We start from the raw sequence: 20,531 nt of genomic DNA on the forward strand, positions 1-20,531 counted from the left end.
AGGTTTTTCAAAATGGCAGTTGCTGGTGCTGCATTGGTTCGAGTGTTCCACCAATCATTGCACAAAACACTTCACTCACTTCTTGTGCTGGGAGGGTTCACCAATATCTTCCGAAGTTTTTTCTTAAATTTGTTCTTTAAAAAAGATCCTAAAAACGTGTTCTTAAACTGCAGAATTGTTCACACCTGCGTTCTTATAATGATGAAACCCATTGTCCTCATGAGTTTAAAGTGTGTGCCAATTGATCCTAATTAGCACAGGCCCTGCAAATCCCCATAAAAGGGAGTGAGACTGCAGGGCTGTGTGCGCACACAGAAAGTGAAGAAGAGGAAGAAAAGGAATACGGGAGAAGTACGGCAAAAATGCCCAAACAAAAGTCTAAAGAGGGTGGAGCAGAGACTCACAACATAAAAGGTGCTTCTGCAGGAAGCGAATGCCAAACGAGTTGTCATATTTTGTAGCAGAGGGGATTAAAAAATAGCACAAAAAAGATTCACAAGATGCTAAAAGTATGCGTTGATTAATAAACCATCTGACCCGCAAACTGTGTGAATTATAGTAGCACAACTGTCAGGACTGAGGACAGAGTCGCGCGCCATGGCGGTGTGTCTGTTGGAGAGACACAGAGAGAAGGGGAGAGAAGGTGAAGGTGGTGAAGGAGCCAGAATGTGTATTTAACCTCTGCTGTTTGTATTTATTTAGGCCGCACACGTTCTTTCACTTCCTGTAGTAACTGGCACAGGGGTGTGGTTTCACATTATTTTACCTGATCACTCACTGGCGTGGCGGCTCTTAGACAAGGAGGGTGAGTTTTTGGCTCCAATATTTTCTGTTGACCCTTACTGCAATCACATAATCGCAGTAACGCAGGCCTAATCACATTAATAAAATTTAGTTTCATCTCATTTTGCTTCAGTTATCCAGTAGTTTGTCTAATAAATCATCGTAAAACGCATCTTTGGATTTCTTTGAAAGAGTCACAGTGAAGAGCCCACTCACCCTCTTAGCGGCTTTTCTCAGTGATAGTAGTCGCTACATGGGGATAATTTCATGCAGTGTTTCTGTAAGTTATCAATAACTTACTCGAAACGCTTAATAACGATCCACCAGTGTCAATTTCTAGCGTGATCAATCACTAATTATTACGTGGCATGGTTCCCTTTGATATAACGGATGTGAACTGAAGTGTTATCGTTGCGTTTTTTTTAAAGACCATAATGCTTTATAAAATAATCACAATAATGATTTAAAAGTATTATAAATTATAAAAATGTTAACGTAATTTAAATCCTTTAATATTATATGACTGTAGAATTGAGGAAAACGCAGTAACCAGTTATTATTCAAAGATGTCAGCACAAAATGTGCATCAGTTTGCTCTGGAGTGTGCATTGATTCTGTTCTTACCTAAAACAAATCCCGAATAATCAAACATGGTGAATATCAGAATATTGGTGAAAACTAGTTGGTGAATGAGGCCCATTGATCATTGTTCTGATAGTGTGGACACAATACAAAGGGGAATTCTTGGAACTGTGAAAAAGTTCCTCTGGTCTGAAAAAGCCTATTGTAAAAAGTTACATAGTTGATCTCTTGAGTCTTGATGAAGTTGTTTCCTCTCCATGTGCAGCCCTGGAGGTGGACCCCAACAAGGACATCGTCTGCCAGCTGTGTGGCGCCTGGTTCGAGACTAGGAAAGGCTTGTCCAGCCATGCACGTGCCCACCTGCGGCACTTTGGGGTGGAGTACTCTGAATCCAAGGGCTCTCCCATCGACCTCCTGAACCAGCTCATCGATACCGACGACTTCAAGCACAAAGCCAGTGTGCTGCAGCTCGACAGCCACGCGGAGCCACGCGGCCTCACGACCACCATCTCCTCCCCGAAGCAGTCCCTGCTGAGCCTCTCTTCCTCTTCCTCTTCATCGCTCCTCTACAAGGTGACCACAGCTGGGGGTGGGTCGACATCCAAAGCTACCTCTTCCTCTGCCTCGTCTTTACTTGGCCCGCCTGCCAAGCGTCTCAAGTCCTCTTCCATGCGGGTCTTCCGCCTGAGTAGTGGGGAGCTCATGGCCCTTCCACACAGTGAGTGCTCTTTCACAGGATTTGTGGTACTCTTCTTCCTAAATAATACTTTTTCTGTTTAACAGATTACATTCATGTCTCTCATCTCCTAGATGAACCTCCAAAGGAGATAGGCTGCGAGTTCTGCGGGGAGTATTTCGAGAACCGTAAAGGCCTCTCCAGCCACGCCCGCTCACACCTGCGCCAGATGGGCATCACCGAGTGGTCCGTCAACGGCTCCCCGATCGACACGCTGAGGGAGATCATCTCAAGACGCGGCCTGCCTTGCGCCCTTCCTCTAAAACCTCTCAAAACTCCACCTCCGTCCTCTCCGGGACCCCCTCGCTCACCTCAGCCAACCTCCTCCTCTCCGTCAGCTACCCTCCTCAGCCGTCTGCCCTTCGCCTTCGCCCGCCCCTCCAGCCCTCCTCAGCCCGCGGCGTCTAAATCAAGCTCGGCTACACCAACATCTTCCAGCGGGCTGATCCTCAAGCTGAAGCCGGAGCCGGTGCAGGTGGAGGTCACCACGCCAGGAGCTGCGGGGAGGTCTGCCAGCTTCACTGGTGAAACTGTCAACTGTAGTTGGAGCAGCTCTGACAACGTGTTCCCCCTCAACCTGGGTATGTTCGTCTCCAGGGTTCATTTTTAAAGGAATCGTTCTACATTTGGGGAAGTACCCTTATTAACTATCTTGTCGAGTATTAGATGAGAAGATTGATACCACTCTCAGAAGTCTATGTTAAATACGATGCTACGTTATGGTGCTTGGGGGTGGGACGAAGGGTCAGTTGTTGTCTGTTGTCAGACATGCTGCACAAAGGGTTAGCAGTAGAGCTGGCACTTAGGGTGCTTTCACAACTTATGCTGGGTTAACGCTACACTAGAATCAAGCTGATTTCGGACCTGATTCCCCCGTCCCGACAATCGTCAGCAAAGCTCAGATTTTTCAATGATTCTAAAGATCACCTTGCCAGATTTCCCTGTGGTGTGAGGTATGTTAAGAGTGTTTTACACCCCTCTATCTGCTTGGAAGTCCATCGTGGCCGCACTGATTTCAAATTACAAATGCCAGGGTGTCTACAGGTCCCTAAAAAGTCTTCAAATGTCTAAAGTTCAGATTCGATGGGTCTCCATCGCACCTCATTGCAGAAATTTTTTTGTGGGCATTCCCATAAATACCAGCATGTATTGTTTGGGAACCAGTGGATCAGCAGACACAGCATATTCCTTTACTGTTTGGTGGATAATTATTCATAGTGTGAGATATTACAGAGCATGTTTGTATTAAATCACTTGTGCCTTTGATCTCAGCAGGATCTTTATGACAATTTCTTGTTTTCTCCCTCTGATCTTCCCACAGCTATGACCCAAGAAGTGGAGCCGACAAGAGATATTCGCTGTGAGTTCTGCGGGGAATATTTTGAGAACCGCAAAGGCCTCTCAAGCCACGCCCGCTCCCACCTGCGCCAGATGGGCATCACCGAGTGGTCTGTCAACGGCTCGCCCATCGACACGCTGAGGGAGGTGATGCACAAGAGAGGCGTGGGCGGCTCCTCTCAATCAGACCAGGGAGTGAAGAAGGAGTCGAGCCAGGGAGCCAACAGCCCACCATGGGAGAACACGGCGGGCAGTGGCAGCTCAGAGGGTTTGGGTGTTTCAGGCTATCAGTCCTCTAAATTCCGTAAATCTCCGCTCAGTTTGCTGCAGTCGGGGTCAAGGCTCCATAAGCAGGGCCTGGGGTCCACATCTGCTTCCCCGACTGCAGGGAAGTTTTTCAGGATGTCCCCACTGGGGAAACGGCCTGTGTCTGCCGAGGCGCAATCAGCGGAGACCGCCCACTCACCGTCACATCAGCTCAAGACTTTCTCGCCTCAGCCACATGATTTCTCCTTCAAAAGAAAACCCTCACCAGACAAGCACGGACACCAGGGTGAGTCATTTGTTCTTTATTATTCTGAATCCCATTTTTGTGCTAATCATAAGCCATTTTCTCACATGAACTGCGGACAGTGTCTTAAGAATTAGGTCTTGATGTTGTTTCCCTTTCACACATTCATTTTTATCTAACCTTAATTTAACCAGAAAAACCTCTAAAGATTAAAAAACCTCTTTTTCAAGACTCTCCTGGCCAGGCAGCAAGATAACGTTACAGACCGACAACATGGAACAAAAACACAACAAAATTAAAATATGCAACTCCAAAACAAGCAATATAAAATGCAAAATGAGATTACTACAAAGAGAAACCAAAAAGTACGTTAATATATGCTGCAAGTGAACCATAAAAACAAGACAGTGATAAAAAAGACCATCTTAAATACACCGTGACATCAGCATGCAGATGATTACATACAAAATTGCTGTGACAGGAAACACCAAAGAGTGCAACTTCAAGTCCTTCTGCAGGAGGATTCTAGGTATAGACAATAATAACATGTTCTTTGAACGGAGAGCATATCCATTTTCAGTGTTTTGCTTTATGTGCACACATAAATATGCTGGAAGTAGGCCAAGAAGAGCTTTGCAAATAATTGAATGCCACTGAAAAAGACTACCAAATTTTAAAGGCAGCCACCCAACCAGAGCATACAGGATACAGTGATGAGTAAGGGGCAGATATTTGGTTATGAATTTCAATGCACCATGATACAGAGTCCAGAGCATGCGAACACTGGGAGGGTGCATTCACATATATATTATACATCCCCATAATCACGTGCAGTCAAGAATTTAGCAGAGATCAATCTTTTTTTTTTTTTGCCAAGAAAGAGAAGCAGTTACTATTTCTAAAATAAAAACCCAGTGTCAGCTTAAGTATTTTCACAAGTGGGTCAATATGTGGCTGAAAGTAAGCAAAAATGATGGGAGACTGTCCGTGTCAGAAGCGTTCTCACATACTGGAAATATTTTGTCAGGTTTAGGCGAGGGGTGGCGCCTGGATAGACCATACAGGAGGCAGGAAGTGACGGGGATTACGCCACCGTTACTAGCTGGTTTGTGAATTGGTCATAAACAACAGAGTCTCTTGCCGTTCCTTGAATTTGTCTGAAAAGTTTGTTTCCTTGGTTATCATACCATGTACATTTGCTTATTTTTGATGTTTAAAAAAAAGCAACTGGAGGTTAAATCTCTCCTTTATTTTAGTCATTTTCAAAGGGGAAACTTTTTTACTCATAATGGATTCAAGTTTTAATTATCCTCCTGAGACCTGAACTTTTGTTTGGTATGCATTTTTAAATTTTTCCAACCTAGCTATTTGGGATCAGTAGGACCCAATTAGTGTAAAAAAACTCAACAATGTCTGCGATAATGAGGCGATAATGAAGTCCTAATGTCCTAATGTTCATTTAAACGTCCATTGTGTGGGATTTAGTGGCATCCAGCAGTGAGGTTGCACTACTGAAACTGAAACCAAGCATGCAGGGGAACTGCAGTGGCCGACGCAAAAGCAAGAACGGCCCTGTGTAGAGCCAGTGTTTGGTTTGTCTGCTCTGGTGTGCTGAAGAACAGGGTGGACCCTGTGGAAGAAGAACTGCTCTGTATGTAGATATAAATGGCTCATTGTAAAGTAACTAGAGCACAAAGATTCTTAGTTTCAAGTGATTATCAACAAACAAAAACATAGGTATGAATATTATATACCATTACTTCCAATAGATGCCCCTAAATCCTACACACTGGACCTTTAATGTTTGATCCAGCTGGGTGATGTCTAGATAATGCCAGGTTTGTGTCTGTCTTAACGGCTGTGTTCTTTATTTGTTCTGTCCTGTATTTTTCAGATCCCAGTTGCGAGCTGTGCGGCTTCTACTTTGAGAACCGTAAAGCTCTGGCCAGCCACGCGCGAGCCCACCTGAGGCAGTTTGGTGTGACTGAGTGGTGTGTGAATGGATCCCCCATCGAGACGCTTAGCGCCTGGATGCGCAGCAGGCCACAGAAGGTGTTGGAGATGCATCGCAGCTACATGCAGGGGAACCGCTCCAACCTCAAGAAGGTGAGGAGAGGCGGTCTGTTGTTGGTAATTCATCTTGGTGCGATAACTCGGGTCAGTGCGGGCGTTTTTATTAACACAGGAAGCCCTCAGACTTTATCTCTGTGCTCTGATACCTCAGCAAAGTCTGCTGTTGTGAGTATAAATGTTCTCAGAGAAAAAGAAATATCAGTAGAAGAACTTGTGCCTCCCACAAAGCTCAGCAGCTATACAACACAAGATCATAACCTACTGTGCTACTTTTCTGACACACTCTTTTCCCCCAGTATCTTTGAATAGGCGTCACGGCTGGAGATCTAACATTCCTCAGCCGGTGGCTCGACAGACATTTTGTGTCTTGGAAAGCTTCAGAGACGTGTTGTCTAACAGCTTTGAGCCTTACTGTAGATCCTGTGTCTTTACACCCAGCAAAAATCACTGTGGGGACAGATGCCAGAACAACTCAGCTATTGACTTGATAGTTGCCATAGTAACCAGGGTGCCTGGCAGCTTATGTTTCATCCTCAGATAAATTATGGCATGCTGTTGATAGAAGAAAACGTACGTTTTTTTCTCTCTCTCTCTCTCTTTCTTTCCCTCCTGAATTAGTTTCTGGTGCATTTGCGTCACTGTCACACCTTCTCCCTGAGCTGTGATGTGACACACATACTGAACACATCACCTTTTAAATGCCCTTGTAATCATATTGAAAAGGGTTTTTGCATACTGGAGCAATGAACCCACCGAAGCTGCATGTATTGTTCTGAGACACACTCACCATATAGACCATTAATGGAACAGACAATTGACAGAAAATTCATCAGCAACTATTTTGATAACTAATTAGTCATTTTAAAATAAAAAGCTAAACATTTCCTTGTTGCAGCCGCTCAGTGGAACGGATGTGCTGCTTTTCTTTGTGACAAATCTCAGTATTTTGTGGGTTTGAACTCAGCGATTAATTTTAGGACATCATATCAGGCTTCAGGAAATTGTGACGGGCATTTTCCACTTTTTTCTGACATTTTATTGACCACATGATTTATCAAGGAAATGGGCAGATTAATCGAGACTGAAAATAACTGTTAGTTATAGGGACGCAATTATATGTCAGAAAACAGCCCAGTTGCCTGAAGAAAATGTAGGCATTTTACATTGCGTATTTGTTCGTTTCATATGTATCATGTCAGCGTTTCTAAAGCGACGTAGTATATGAGCTGACTTTGTCATCAGGAGGTGGAGTGGATGGTGGATGTTGTGTCACCTGACCACTGTTTGAGACCAACAAACAGCAAAACTAGTTGTGATTTAGCAACTCAACACTGTGTTTCCTGCTGCTTTTTAGGCACCATACATGGCTGTTTATTAGCAATCTGTTGCTGTTTTTTCATCGGAGACAGTGCCACAAAAAGCAGCTGTTTTTACCCAGCCATCCCTGCTTTTCCAGTGGGGGATTATGCCCCTAAAATTGGGTGTTTTAAGCCAAAACATGATCTTTTCCTAACCATAACAAAGTAGTTTTTGTGCCTAAACCTAACCACACGTTAACCTTACTGTTGTTTAAACTTACAGTTTCAGTCATAAGTGCTGTATCGTAGGCAACTGGACTTGCTTGAGTTTCTTGAAGACGTTTCACCTCTCGTCCAAGAAGCTTCCTCAGTTCTAACGGACTGGTGCGCAAAGTCGCAGACTTTGCACTCTATGTGGGTGTGAACCCTTACAGAGTTGTTAAGGTCACAATAGCTCCTTTTCCACTGCAGGACCTTTTATCATTTACCCGGGATTTTGAAAATCCTCTGCACGTTTCCACCGAAATTAACCGGGTAAAAAAGTTGCCCTCAACCCCAAACTTTCCCTGAAAAAGTACCTAATAGGGGGGTAGGACTTTTCAGATTACCCGTAATTCTGTGTTTTGAAGAACGCTGATTGGTGGAAAAACACATGCAGCGTTCCGCACTTACTGGTACGGGCAGCCGCTGCAAACTTTATTTAATTTCTACAACCTTCATTTAGTTTCTGTTTTGATTAACGATGGGTACCGAAACCCGGTACTAAATTAGCCCCAGGGCTAAATTATCACAGACCATAGCGTTGATAAGCGCTAACGGTATCAGTTCGTTTGTGCCGGTGCTGAACTCCTCCACACACACATCCACACACACACCACCGCGACATGGTAACCGGTGAACAGCTTGAAGTTGAAGATAACTCAAAAATGACTCGAGTTGACGGCAGCTACACTCGTTACTGACGCAAGCCACACAGATTACCAGGAATTCTTTTACCCAGGTAAACAAATTCCTGGTGATAAAAGTTCCTGGAAATGTTGGTGGAAAAGGGGCTAACGTGAGTCTTTGACCCACCTGGCCATCTTGTGTGTACTTGGGATTAGCTGGGACCTCGTGTGAATGGTGTTAAGTCTTTGGGGAGGGATCCCAAGACTGCATTGTAGGTGGGTGATAAGTGCTGTCAGAGGCCACCTCCTCTGTTTAACGATGGTTGTTCCAGTTTGACGCAGACGTGGCTTCTTTTTTACCTCTTTCAAACCATCTGTCTTCTGTGGCCAAGACGTGGACATCGCTGTCCTCGAAGGAATGTCCTGTCTTCTTTAGATGTTACAGGACAGCTTGTTTTGACCTGATGAGCTAGCTCTCCGATACAGCACCTATGACTACCATGACCTGGGTGACTGAGCATCGTCACCAACATGCTTACAGTGTTAGTGCTCGCCGGTGATCCCATCTGTGCAGGCCTGGCTCATCTGGAACGAGCCTTTTCCTTTGAGCCCTGTCACACCCTCGGACCTCAGGTCAGGGTGAAGTTGGGTGGAGCTGTGCTGGGAATCTTGTGATGTCACCAAACTCCACCAATAAGTGTCATGAACTAAATCAGAAGTTTGATTATAACAAGACAAGACAGTCTATAACAATTATGCCCCAAGATATCATCACTAAATTCGAACATAGTAACAAACCTTTGAGTTACTTGATGTATGTTATACTTTCACATTGAATTTCACATACATAAAGATGGATAGAATCTGTGTCCTTCCCAAACCTTTATATTGCTCGGGTTGAATTCACACATTTACCCTCATGACAAAAAGAAAGTGCACACACATTGTTATACTTTAAAAAAATACTTCTTCATGTATCATTTTATCGATATCTCCTTTTTAAACTCACTGTAATCTTGAATTTAACCACTTAGGAACGTCCCTGCCTTGCTGTCTGTTACCTGTCTGTTCACAGTGTTCAACAAACAGACGGAGAAACACAAACAAACAGATTAAGAAAATTAACAGTAAAGTGAGAGACACGTCAGTCAGGTTCAGAGCTGAGACGAAGTCTAATCAGGAAATGAGTGAAAACACCTGTGTGGGTGGACTGTGGGTGATTTCTCCCTAACACAATCTTTCATTCCTCAGAATAACAATGAGTTCTCGGAGATAAAAACCATCTGAACTTGAGCTGTTTCTGTAGAGCTCACAAATGCATCACGTTGTGTTCACATAGCAGCTATAAAACCTTATATGTGATAAATTTACATGATAGAGTTAAATAAAAATCCTAATTAAATACAACTACTAAAAAGTTACATGTTATAAATCACTTTGCTAATACTGGCAGTCACAATCTTTTCTACAGCAAATTAAAGGAATATCTTGACATTTATTGACATTTATTTGCTTTTTATCTGCAGAGTTAGATAAGATCATTGATGCCACTCAATCCACATCAATCTTCTCACAAACAAATGTCCCAAAATGTTGATCTGTTGGTTTAAGATGAGGATATTTAATTCAGGGTGAACTTAATCACAACAGTACTTTTAACTTTATTCCAACAGTGCTTTATTTAACTTTGTTCTAACAGTATTTTATGTAACTTCATCATAACAGCAATGTGTTTTACCTATATTGAAATAGTACTTCATTTAACTTAATTATAACAGTACTTAAGTTAATTTATTTTAACAGTACCTTACTGACTTTAATTATAACAGTACTTTATTTAACTTTGTTTAACTTTTTGTAACAGTACTTTATTTAACTTTATTGTAACAGTACTTTATTTAATTTTATTGTAACAGAACTTAATTTAACTTAATTATGACAGTACTTTGTTTAACTTTATTATTACAGTACTTTATTTAACTTAATTGAAACCGTACTTTATTTAACCTAATTGTAACAGTACTTTATTTAACTTAATTCTAACAGTACTTTATTTAACTATTGAACTTTTTGTAACAATACTTTAACTTAATTGTAACAGTACTTTATCTAACTTTTTAACTTTTTGTAACAGTACTTTATTTAACTTAATTGTAACAGTACTTTATTTAAATTTATTGTAACAGTACTTTAACTTTTTACTTTTTGTAACAGTACTTTATTTAACTTTATTGTAACAGTACTTTATCTAACTTTTTAACTTTTTGTAACAGTACTTTATTTAACTTTATTGTAACAGTACTTTATTTAACTTAATTGTAACAGTACTTTATTTAAATTTATTGTAACAGTACTTTAACTTTTTACTTTTTGTAACAGTACTTTATTTAACTTTATTGTAACAGTACTTTATTTAATTTTATTGTAAAAGTACTTTAACTTTTTACTTTTTGTAACAGTACTTTATTTAACTTTATTGTAACAGTACTTTATTTAATTTTATTGTAACAGAACTTAATTTAACTTAATTATGACAGTACTTTGTTTAACTTTATTATTACAGTACTTTATTTAACTTAATTGAAACCGTACTTTATTTAACCTAATTGTAAAAATAAATAAATAAACAGTAGTAATAAATAAAATATAAAATAATATAAAAAAAATATAAAAAATATAAAAAAAAATAAACAAACAGTAGTTTATTTAGCAGCAGCAGCAGAAGTAATGGCTGTAATAGTATTATAGTAGTTTACATTAGTTTATAGGAGATTTCAAAATTCATGTTTCACGGTATAACCAAAAAACATTGCAATTTTATTTATAGGAAATAAGCCACAGCCCTGTATTTTAACTATAAATGTTATATGCAAAGTACATTGATAGAGATTTGCAGTTTTACTTAGTATTTATAATGATCATATTAGTACTATTAGTTATGTGTAATAACAGCACCAGGACATGGCGGCTGTTGATATAACGCTGATTAGGAAACTCATCTCTGTCCCTCTTCCAGAAGAGCAGCTCACCTCTTACTGCGTCAGCGGATTCTGATCATATCCTCCCCATCTCATCGCAGAAGGCCTCCTCTTCCTCCTCCTCCTCCTCCTCCTCCCAGTGGTCTTCTTCTTTGGCTGTAAGCCTGGTGCGGCCGCTGAGCCGTGAGGTCAGCCAGAGCTCTTCCAAGACCACCGAGGGTGAAGCCAACCTGCACGCTGCTCTGCTCAGGCCCGGCCGCAGCAGTCCCAGCCCCTCGCCGCTCTCCGACAGCCTTCCGCTTCAAGCACAGGTGGCACGCAGTGAGCTTAACGTCCGCCTGCCCAGAGGTACGTGAGAGTGCAGCATATGTTTTTCTCCCTTGCACACAGTCAGGTGCCTGTATGTATCATTACACAATGTACATTGTCAGTTGAATATATTCTTGTTGAGGTAGTTTTAAGCTTCTGAGAAAAACATTTTATTTGACTCTAAAAATCTCAAACTACTGAAATTCTCTGAGGTTGTTCGTCTGTGTTCAGCCTCGCTTTAGCAGAGTTAACGGAGTGGCTCTAGGGATGGTTATGTCAGGCAGTTGGTCCACCACTTCAGACCAAAATATATCAGCACCTATTGGATGGATCACCATGAAACTTTGAGCAGACATTAATGTTTCCCAGAAGATGAATCCCTCTGCTGATCCCCTGACTTTCCTCTGGCACCACCAGCTATTTGATATTTTTGGTTCTGAGTTAAACGTCTTTACAGCGTTTGGACAGATTTTAGTTCCCCGTCAGGATGAACTTTAATAACTCTGATGATCCCTTAACTTTTCACAAAGCACCATCATCAGGCTCTTTGGTTTATGACTACCTGTAAAACTACATTCCCATTAGCCTCAGCTTTACATGTGTTTAGTCCTAATAAGCTAAAGGTAGCATGCTAACACTAAACTAACTTGGTAAACATCATACCTGCTAAACAAGAGCATTTTAGTATTTTATCTCTGAGCATGTTAGCACACGGACATCAGCATAGCATTTTTCCTATAATCATGCTAGCATATTGACATTTGCATAGCATTTCCTTATTGACGTGTTAGCGTACCGACATTAGCTTGGCATTTTCCTTCTAATAATGTTAGCACACTGATATTAGCATAGCATTTTCCAAGTGAGTATGTTAGTATACTGTTGATAACATTTAGCTCAACTACATCCTCACAAAGCTGCTAGCATGTTTGCAACCGGTATTAGCATAGCATTTACCCTGCGAGCATGTTAGCATACTGTCATTAGCATAGCATTTTCCCAGTGAGCATGTTAGTATACTGTTAATCAACACTGAGCTTAACGACATTCTCGAAAAGCTGCTAGCATGTTAGCATACTGACGAAACAAAATATTTTGCCTATAAGCACGTTAGCATACTGACATTAGCATAGCATTTTCCTTCTGAGAATGTTAGCATACTGACATCAGCATAACGCTTTTCTTCTGAGAATGTTAGCATATATACATTAGCATAGTATTGTCCCTATGAGCATGTTAGCATACCTACATTAGCATATCATTTTCTTTGCAAGTATGTTAGCATACTGACATCAGCACAGCATATTCCCTGAGATTCTGTAAGGCAAATATACATTAGCATAGCATTTTCTCTCCTATAAGCATATTAGCATACTGTTAATAACATGTTTTTTTGCTCATGAGCATGTTAGCCTACTGACACTAGCATAGCATTTTTTTCTGTGAGCATGTAAGCATACTGATATTAGCATAACATTTTCAGTATGAGCATGTTAGCATACCTCCATTGACACTGCATTTCCTTATTTGCATGCTAGCATACTGACACTACCATAGCATTTTCCAAGTGAGCATGTTAGCATACTAGCATAAGCATAGCATTTTCCAAGTGAGCATGTTAGCATACTAGCATAAGCATAGCATTTTCCCTGTGAGCATGTTAACATACTCACATTAGCAAAACATTTTCCTTGCAAGTATGTTAACATACTGACATTAGCACAGCATATTCCCTGAGACCCTGTAAGGCATATAGATGTTAGCATTTTTTCCTGTGAGCATGTTAGCATACTGTCATTAACATAGCATTTCCTTGTGAGCATGTTAATATACTGACATTAGCATATTATTCTCCCAGTGAGCATGTTAGCATACTGTTAACAACATTTAGCTCATAAAACATTCTTAAAGAGCTGTTAGCATGTTTGCAGACAGAAAAGGTGACTGACGGTGGCTGCACAGCAGCAGGGTCGACTGTGGGACACATTAGATGTAAGACAAATAAAAAGAGTCTGTTATGCTAAAAGAAAAACAGTGAGAGCGAGGTGTTTCATCAGGGGAAATAAATGAAATGAGCCAGTGTGTGCTCACCTTTGTTTTCAATGACAGTGAGTTGCCTTTCATCCTTTGTTTTTTGACATTGAATTATTTATTTATTTGTTACGTCTTTGAAAAGCAGTGAAAGGGCCACATTTCTCCCATCAAGTGTATTAAAGAATGCTTGAACAAAATTAACCTTAGAAGTCCAAAAGGAAGTGAGAAATTATTGCAGTTGATGCATCTGCTGGGTTTAGAAAGAAAATTACGCCTTGTGTGCTTTCAGCTAAATCGCTGTAATAACTCGATGAGCAACACTGGATTGGTCCTTTTCATCATGCTAACACCAAGCACCCCCTTTTGCCATCATGAACATCTTCCAATCCCTTAGATACACCTCAAGGAGACAAGGAGATAGGGTGCCTCTGGAGTAGCTTAGAGCAAAGGAAACACGGGTGTATCTTTTATAGAAGTCTTTGATTAAGTGGCGAGACTACGGTGCTCCCTAAGGGTCATGGCGAGATTGTTTTCCTTGCATTTTGTGACGTTTAATGTTGCACCTCCACCTGATTCACAGTTTTCTCTCACAGTGCTTACTCTGTGGTGTCACACACAGGGATCTACAGATGGTGTAATAGAACTTAATTACATGGTGAGAGGCATTAAAATGCACCGTCAACTTTTATGTGTTAAATCTAACACTTCAGAATATATATAGTGTAATTTAATTGCGAAGTGTTGTGGCATCACACAAAGCAACAATTTTTTTTTGTTTTTATTTTACGATGCACACACACACATTCTCATGCAACTATGAGATGTATTATAGTGCAGATAGCAATAATACAAGTCACTCAATTGCCTTAGTAATCATAACAAATAACACTTAACTCAACAGAAAGGAACATTAAATAATAATGAGATTTTACAGTAATAATACTACTAATATCAGTTTTCATTTCTAAATGAATAAAGGCCTTTGGTGTATGTAAAGCTGGAAACACACCGGTGCTGCCAAGGTTTGTCAATTGCCGCCCCTAGCACACACTGGACATGTTGCGTTGCAGCTCGTTAACAGACGCCCACACAAAGTTATGACTACTACTGAAAGATCTTTATAACTCCCACCTCTGCGTTAGCTTAATATCATGTGTGGAGAGCCCCGAATTAAACTTCATTTCTCACCTGAACTGCCAATTTCCAGAGCTGTGACTCATCCGGCAATATCTTTTTGGTCATTGCCTTTATAATGACCTGATTGTGGGTGGGTTAGCCTCAGAGTTCTGTTTATGCGTCCATAGAGAGGAGTCGAGCTTCCACAGGAGCAGAGAAGTAGAGCTGCTACTTGAGCTGTTGTGTACAAGCAGAGAGCAAGTGGGGGGAAAATGCAATTCATTCCAGGGACGGTGAGGCTGGAAATAGGACAGTGGCGTAAAGTGCAGCAGGGCAGCGGATCCAGGAGTGCTGATGGGCCTGTAGCCTGTAGTGTTCGCCCAACCGCTCCATTTTACACGTCCACACAGATACAAAGTTACCGAAGTTCTGAAATCTGCATCTAAGAAGGCCTTAGCGACCTAAGACTCCGGTTGCGTTTGAACGAGAGGCGAAATGTAGAGAAAATATACATTTGGGAAAATACCTGTACATGTAAACAGAACCTTGTAGGCCTATAAGAGATTTTCCAACCCGTGTGAAAGATGTTTCAGGGTCATTGTTCTTAAATAAGGTTTGTTTGTTTTTTTTGGACATTCGCACCAGTTGGTTCGACAGGTGATGCAGCTGTGCAGCATGGCATTAGTAAGACTGTTGATATGGAACCAAGGATCTCTCATTTGGCAGCTCCTTGTGTCTCTTCCTCGTCTCCTCTGTTTGCATCTGTGGGTTTGACTAAGACGTGAGGAAAGGAAGTGAGGAAACACGTTAGCGTGATGAAACGCACCCATGTATTGTGGCGCAGCTTCACTTTGCACCAACCCTGTCTGTCCACTCCTCCTTCTCCTCTCACTAAGGTTTTGAGCGTCGGCCCTTGAAACACCCGTCTTGCCCAGATGGAACAGAGAGCCCTCCTAAACCCCCCCGCACAGGCACCGTCCCCGCCCTGGTGCCCAAACCACCATCCTACCCACTGGTCAAACTGGTGGGAAAGTTCTACACCCTGAAGTGCCGGTGAGTGAAACCTGTCTGTTAGAGCTTCCCAGGGCCTGAGAGAAAACGCTCAGGGGCCGTCAACATGAGACATTTTGAGAAGGCAGCATTAATAGAACTGTCTGGCTAAGTTTTAAATAGTCCTGTAATCCCCAAGCACCAATCCCCACCCCCACCCCACCCCCTGCTGAGCAGCTCTCCACTTTTAGTGGCTAATGCACCATATTGAGAATACTGAATCATTTGGGATTTTCAGGCAACACGAATGAGTGCTTAAGTTCTGATGTAACTGCAGCACAAAAGTTTTAACAGAATTGGCTGCACCCGAGGGAGGCGCTGAATTTAACACCCGTCAGTTTGTATTTTATTTCTTTGTGTGAACACGTTGCTGCAGCCACAGAGTGTGTAGATTACTGTGTGTGTGTGTGTGTGTGTGTGTGTGTGTGTGTGTGTTATTTTGCATAATTCCAGCTTTGATATATGTTCCTGTGCGTCAGGTTCTGCGAGGTGGAGTTTCACGGCCCGCTTTCGGTGCAGGAGGACTGGATCAGACACCTCCAGCAGCACATCCTCAAGATGAACTACAACAAGCCTGCTGCACCCAAAGCAGCCTCTGCTGAACCCCCTGCCGATGACCCAGCCCCGGTCCAGGCCTCTGCCCCAGCCTCCACCTCCACCTCTACCTCCAGTACCACCTCCACTACACCTGCCCTCACCTCCACCCCGACCCGCTCCCCTACGCCTCCGGTGGCCAAGTGTGCTCCGCCTGTCACTGCCACAGAGATCGTAAAGGTCTCAGAGGAGAAGTCCACCCTGTCTCCGACCTCTATCCCCGTCCCCACCCAGACAGTGTAAGCTCATCGCTGTCATTTAGCCCTGTTTGTTTCTTCCTGCCTTTAGAGTATCTTTTCGTCCATCCGTTTCTTTCCTTCGGCCTTCACAAAGTGTTGCTGAGGAGGAGTGTTTCCCCTCCAAAGAGCCCTCTGAGCCCCAAGCACCTTTGAAGCAGCTTTCTAGACTGTTACTAAGTCCCGTTACCATGGGAACGAAGCTCTCCCGGCTTATCTGTGCACCGGGGATGGGCTATTGTTGGTAGTGTCAGAGGTTAGCAGGAGAGACGAGCTAATGTTTTGGGTTTGCCTTGTTTAAATTGAATGTCCAGGTGTTGACGCGGACCGTTGCTGTACCTCTCCTGCCATTCACTGGGTGATTTAGGGGTTAATGTAGCCCTTTATCAAACTTCAGCCCCCCTCCTGTCTACTGCAGCTTCGCCCCCTTTCCCTTTATGAACAGTACGTTACTGAGAGCGATGAGGCTCTGACCACGCTGCTGGCCTCAGCCTCTCACCCAAAGGTCCTGACTGAGATTAAATGACGTTTATAATCTTGCTACTTGTGTGGCTGAGACGTAAAACGCGTGTTATCACGTGGTGTTAAAACAGGCACTTTCAATGTCGACATTGACACTTAGCACTTAACTGAAACTGAAACGCCCTGTTGAACGGGCAAAAGCCTGATTTATGGCAGAGAGCTCAACACTTTTGGTGAGTATTGCTTGACAGAAATTTAACATCATTTTCAATTTTTGCTTCAGTGTGTAGGATTTAAGGAGAGATACTGGCAGAAAATGAATTTAATAAGTATATTTCCTTTAGTGACCTGAAAACAAGAATCATTGTGTTTTCGTTACCGTAGAATCAGCCGTTTATATCCGCGTAGGCAGTGTTGGAGAGTAACTAGCTACATGTCATTAAATTACAAAATAAATTTAATTGTAATTAGTTACAGCTACTGAGAAAAATGCAATTAAATTACAGTTAAAATACTGGTGATTATAAAGGGTTACATTCAAATAATTTATTTCAGTTACTACACGGTTTATCAAAGACATTGGAACAAATTTGAGTGCAACATTTACACACTTATGATTTCTAGGACTTTTCAGCTTTATTGCCAAGTCAAAACTTTTGTTAGAAAAGTACTCAAAAAGTAATCAAATGTAATAAGTTACATTATTTGGATGATGTGATTAAATTAGTGACATTACTTATTACAACTTGAACAGGGTAACTAGTAATCAGTAACCTATTATATTTCAAAAGTAACCGCCCCCAACACTTGTCTTGATCCATGTCTATGGAGATCACCACGTTACACCGCCATGTTTCTACAGTAGCCCAGAACAGACGAACCAAACACTGTCTCTAGAGAGCGCCATTTGCATTCTCGCGTCGGCCACCATAGTTAGCAGCCCCTCCACGACATAAGTGTTGGAGAAACACAGATTTGCAACATTGCACTGTTTTATTCAGTGTTTGTACCAGGTCCAATTTAACCTCTATGGATAATTAAGCTCCCAGTAAAAACACTGCAATCTGCAGTCGTCACCATTTGATGCCACTAAATCTCCCTTTATATTACTCACTTGACCTTGTATGGAGTCACATTATATCCATTATGCAGTGCTATGCAGCCCAAAAATACTTTTTTCAGAAACTTGCGTTGGAAAAAAGACATCTGTAAACATTTATTTTTGAGCACCCCAATCCCCGCAAAATTACTCATTTCACTATCAGAATTTGATCCATTCAGTCTGATAGCATTTGGAAAATCTAAAAGAGCTGCACAATTGAATCATTTTATCCCTATTCAAGTTGGCAGAGCACTAAACTGGAAGTAGTTGGCTCAGCTGGCACAAGTCTCTCATGCAGTGGTTCCCAACAGGTCCAGCCATGGATCCACATTTCTCCTTAGTCATCAGTTCAAGGTCCACACAGTTAAATATATTCAGCATGTTTGGCCATGTCGTAGAGCTAGAGTGCCGTTTGTCACTTACTCTACAGCAGGAAACAGCTCTTTAAAATAAAAGCTCTGCGCCAGAAATTCACTTTACATCCAGATAGTTTGTTTTTTAGGAACTTGACACATGTGTGAGTCACTTGCAGTCCATTTAGAATGGGACCGCGACACACAGTGCAGAAGTAGTGCCAACAATCCGGGTTATTTTATACCCTGAGTAAAGTCTTGAAAGCAAGTAGAAGCTGGATTTTTTTTTTGGCTTAGAGTGCCACTGAGAACCTCTGAGGGATGACAGGGGTCCTGCCTCCAGCTCTCTTTATACATGCATGTTGAAAACTACTGTCGCCATGTCGTCAATCAGACTTCATGACAAAGTATGACATTGTCCATGTGATAACAAAATTCTCCAGGTGCAACTTGAAAGGAAAAGTTCATAATTTCTGTCAAGCAACAGTCATCAAAAGCGTAGAGTGCCCAACCATAAGCCAGGCTTAACTCCAATTGGTTTAAGGAGCAAGAAGTGGAAGCACACCCAAAAAGGGAAACCCCCCCTTGTTAACTTTATAATGTAATTCTCTTCCCCAAATATACATTATGCTTGAATGTAGCTTAAAGCACTTATTAAAAACTTATATGCACACATTCATACAATCAAACATAAGCCCCATGTTACCGTACCATTGATAGTTTTACCTTTCATGATGTTGCGGCTCCACAGCGTGCTGCTTTCAGCTGCTGAAGGCACAATTGCTTTTGAATCTCCCTGTCTGGATCGGCGCAGCAGGGCCATAGAGAACGTTCAAGGTTACACTTCTATAGTTCTTTTTTCTTCCATTCAAAGTGTTGCCATTTCTTTCCTGCCTTTTTCAATTCAACCCGAGTTATTATTTATTTATTATTATGCATCTGAATGTGGTAAGCTAGGTCATTTTAAAGCTAAAGTAGAGCTCTGGAATGTTTGAAAAAAAGGTCAGCGGTGCACTTTGACACAAGTGCACAATGTGTGTGTGTGTGTGTGTGTTTGTATGTTTGTGTACAGACATAGCAAATGTGCATTTGTTTCCCATTTTTAAAGAGAAAGATGGAAGTAAACCCGCTTGATAGGAAGACGCCTCCTGTGCTTAACGTGGACTAAATGTGGGAGCCTGTCTGTACGTGGTCTGACCAGGACTTTAACTGCATCCATCGTCGTGTTAGGATGTGCCAAAGAGTCTGTTTACTTCCTTGTCTTGCCTCTGTAAAAGCTGTTTACATTGGACCTGATGGTGGAGGAAACTCTGCACAGCTATCGAGTTCCCCAAGGCTCCACGCTGAACAATGGACTGAACCGGCGGCGGTCCACCACAAGCACCCGCCGAGAAAAAAGAAGACTCGGGCTACTGGAGCGGCTCCATGTTGTTACTGTAGGGTTAGATTATTCCAATTAAACATGAACACAAACCAAACTTGATTTCAAGCGGGGCCCTTGAGAACTGCCAGCCCTCTAACGAACACCGTGCGACCTCGGGCTCCTGAAGTCTGCGGTCGGTTTTCTTTCTACACTGCTTCAGAGTGCGTTCATATCAAGCCAGAGCTGAAGCAATAACTAAAGGGTCCACGTAGGCTGGCGACCTTTTAGAGTTTGTTGCCCATGTTTGAAACATGACTGTTCGATCCAAACGAAACCCTTTTATGGAGTATAGATAACATACTATATAACTACATGTACTTAAGAAGCTGTTGATGCTAGTAGAGCTATCAGCAGTTCTATTAGCGAGGTAGTTAAAAAAAAATAAGTGATCTTAATTCCTCTATCGTGATTTGATTTCAACCTTTGATGCTATGTATTTTTTATTGCTCTGTGCATTTCTGTATTTGCAGTCCCGCAAGGTGAATCTTTAGAGTATTTTTTATTTCTATCTGTTAGTCTCTCCAAGCTGAAACTTTGGTGCTGGTGAGAATGTCGCAGGTCGAGGAGCTGGCGAGTGTCTGAGCGTGAGGAAGACATTTTAATGTGATTGTCACGTCCTGGTATCAAAGGACTCTAATAAGCAGACCTTAAAGGGGACCAGTGTGC

General features: G+C 42.0%; 1 protein-coding gene across 5 annotated transcripts in view; it reads left to right on the forward strand.

The window, feature by feature from the left end:
* The window catches only part of wizb (WIZ zinc finger b), a 44,970-nt gene extending 24,963 nt beyond the window's left edge, over positions 1-20,007 (forward strand). For 4 of the 5 annotated variants that reach the window (XM_049560117.1, XM_049560120.1, XM_049560119.1 and 1 more), the window contains 7 exons: positions 1,631-2,083; positions 2,176-2,682; positions 3,423-3,992; positions 5,845-6,056; positions 11,225-11,534; positions 15,542-15,698; positions 16,175-20,007. In XM_049560117.1, the coding sequence (XP_049416074.1) occupies positions 1,631-2,083; positions 2,176-2,682; positions 3,423-3,992; positions 5,845-6,056; positions 11,225-11,534; positions 15,542-15,698; positions 16,175-16,532 (2,567 nt within the window). In that variant the 3' untranslated portion in view covers positions 16,533-20,007. The remainder of the gene's footprint in view (positions 1-1,630; positions 2,084-2,175; positions 2,683-3,422; positions 3,993-5,844; positions 6,057-11,224; positions 11,535-15,541; positions 15,699-16,174) is intronic. The other variant, XM_049560118.1, reaches the window with a different exon arrangement.
* The last annotated feature ends 524 nt before the right edge of the window (positions 20,008-20,531 follow it).

This window comes from Epinephelus fuscoguttatus, linkage group LG19 (assembly GCF_011397635.1).
Source record: "Epinephelus fuscoguttatus linkage group LG19, E.fuscoguttatus.final_Chr_v1".
Classification (NCBI taxonomy): domain Eukaryota; kingdom Metazoa; phylum Chordata; class Actinopteri; order Perciformes; family Serranidae; genus Epinephelus; species Epinephelus fuscoguttatus.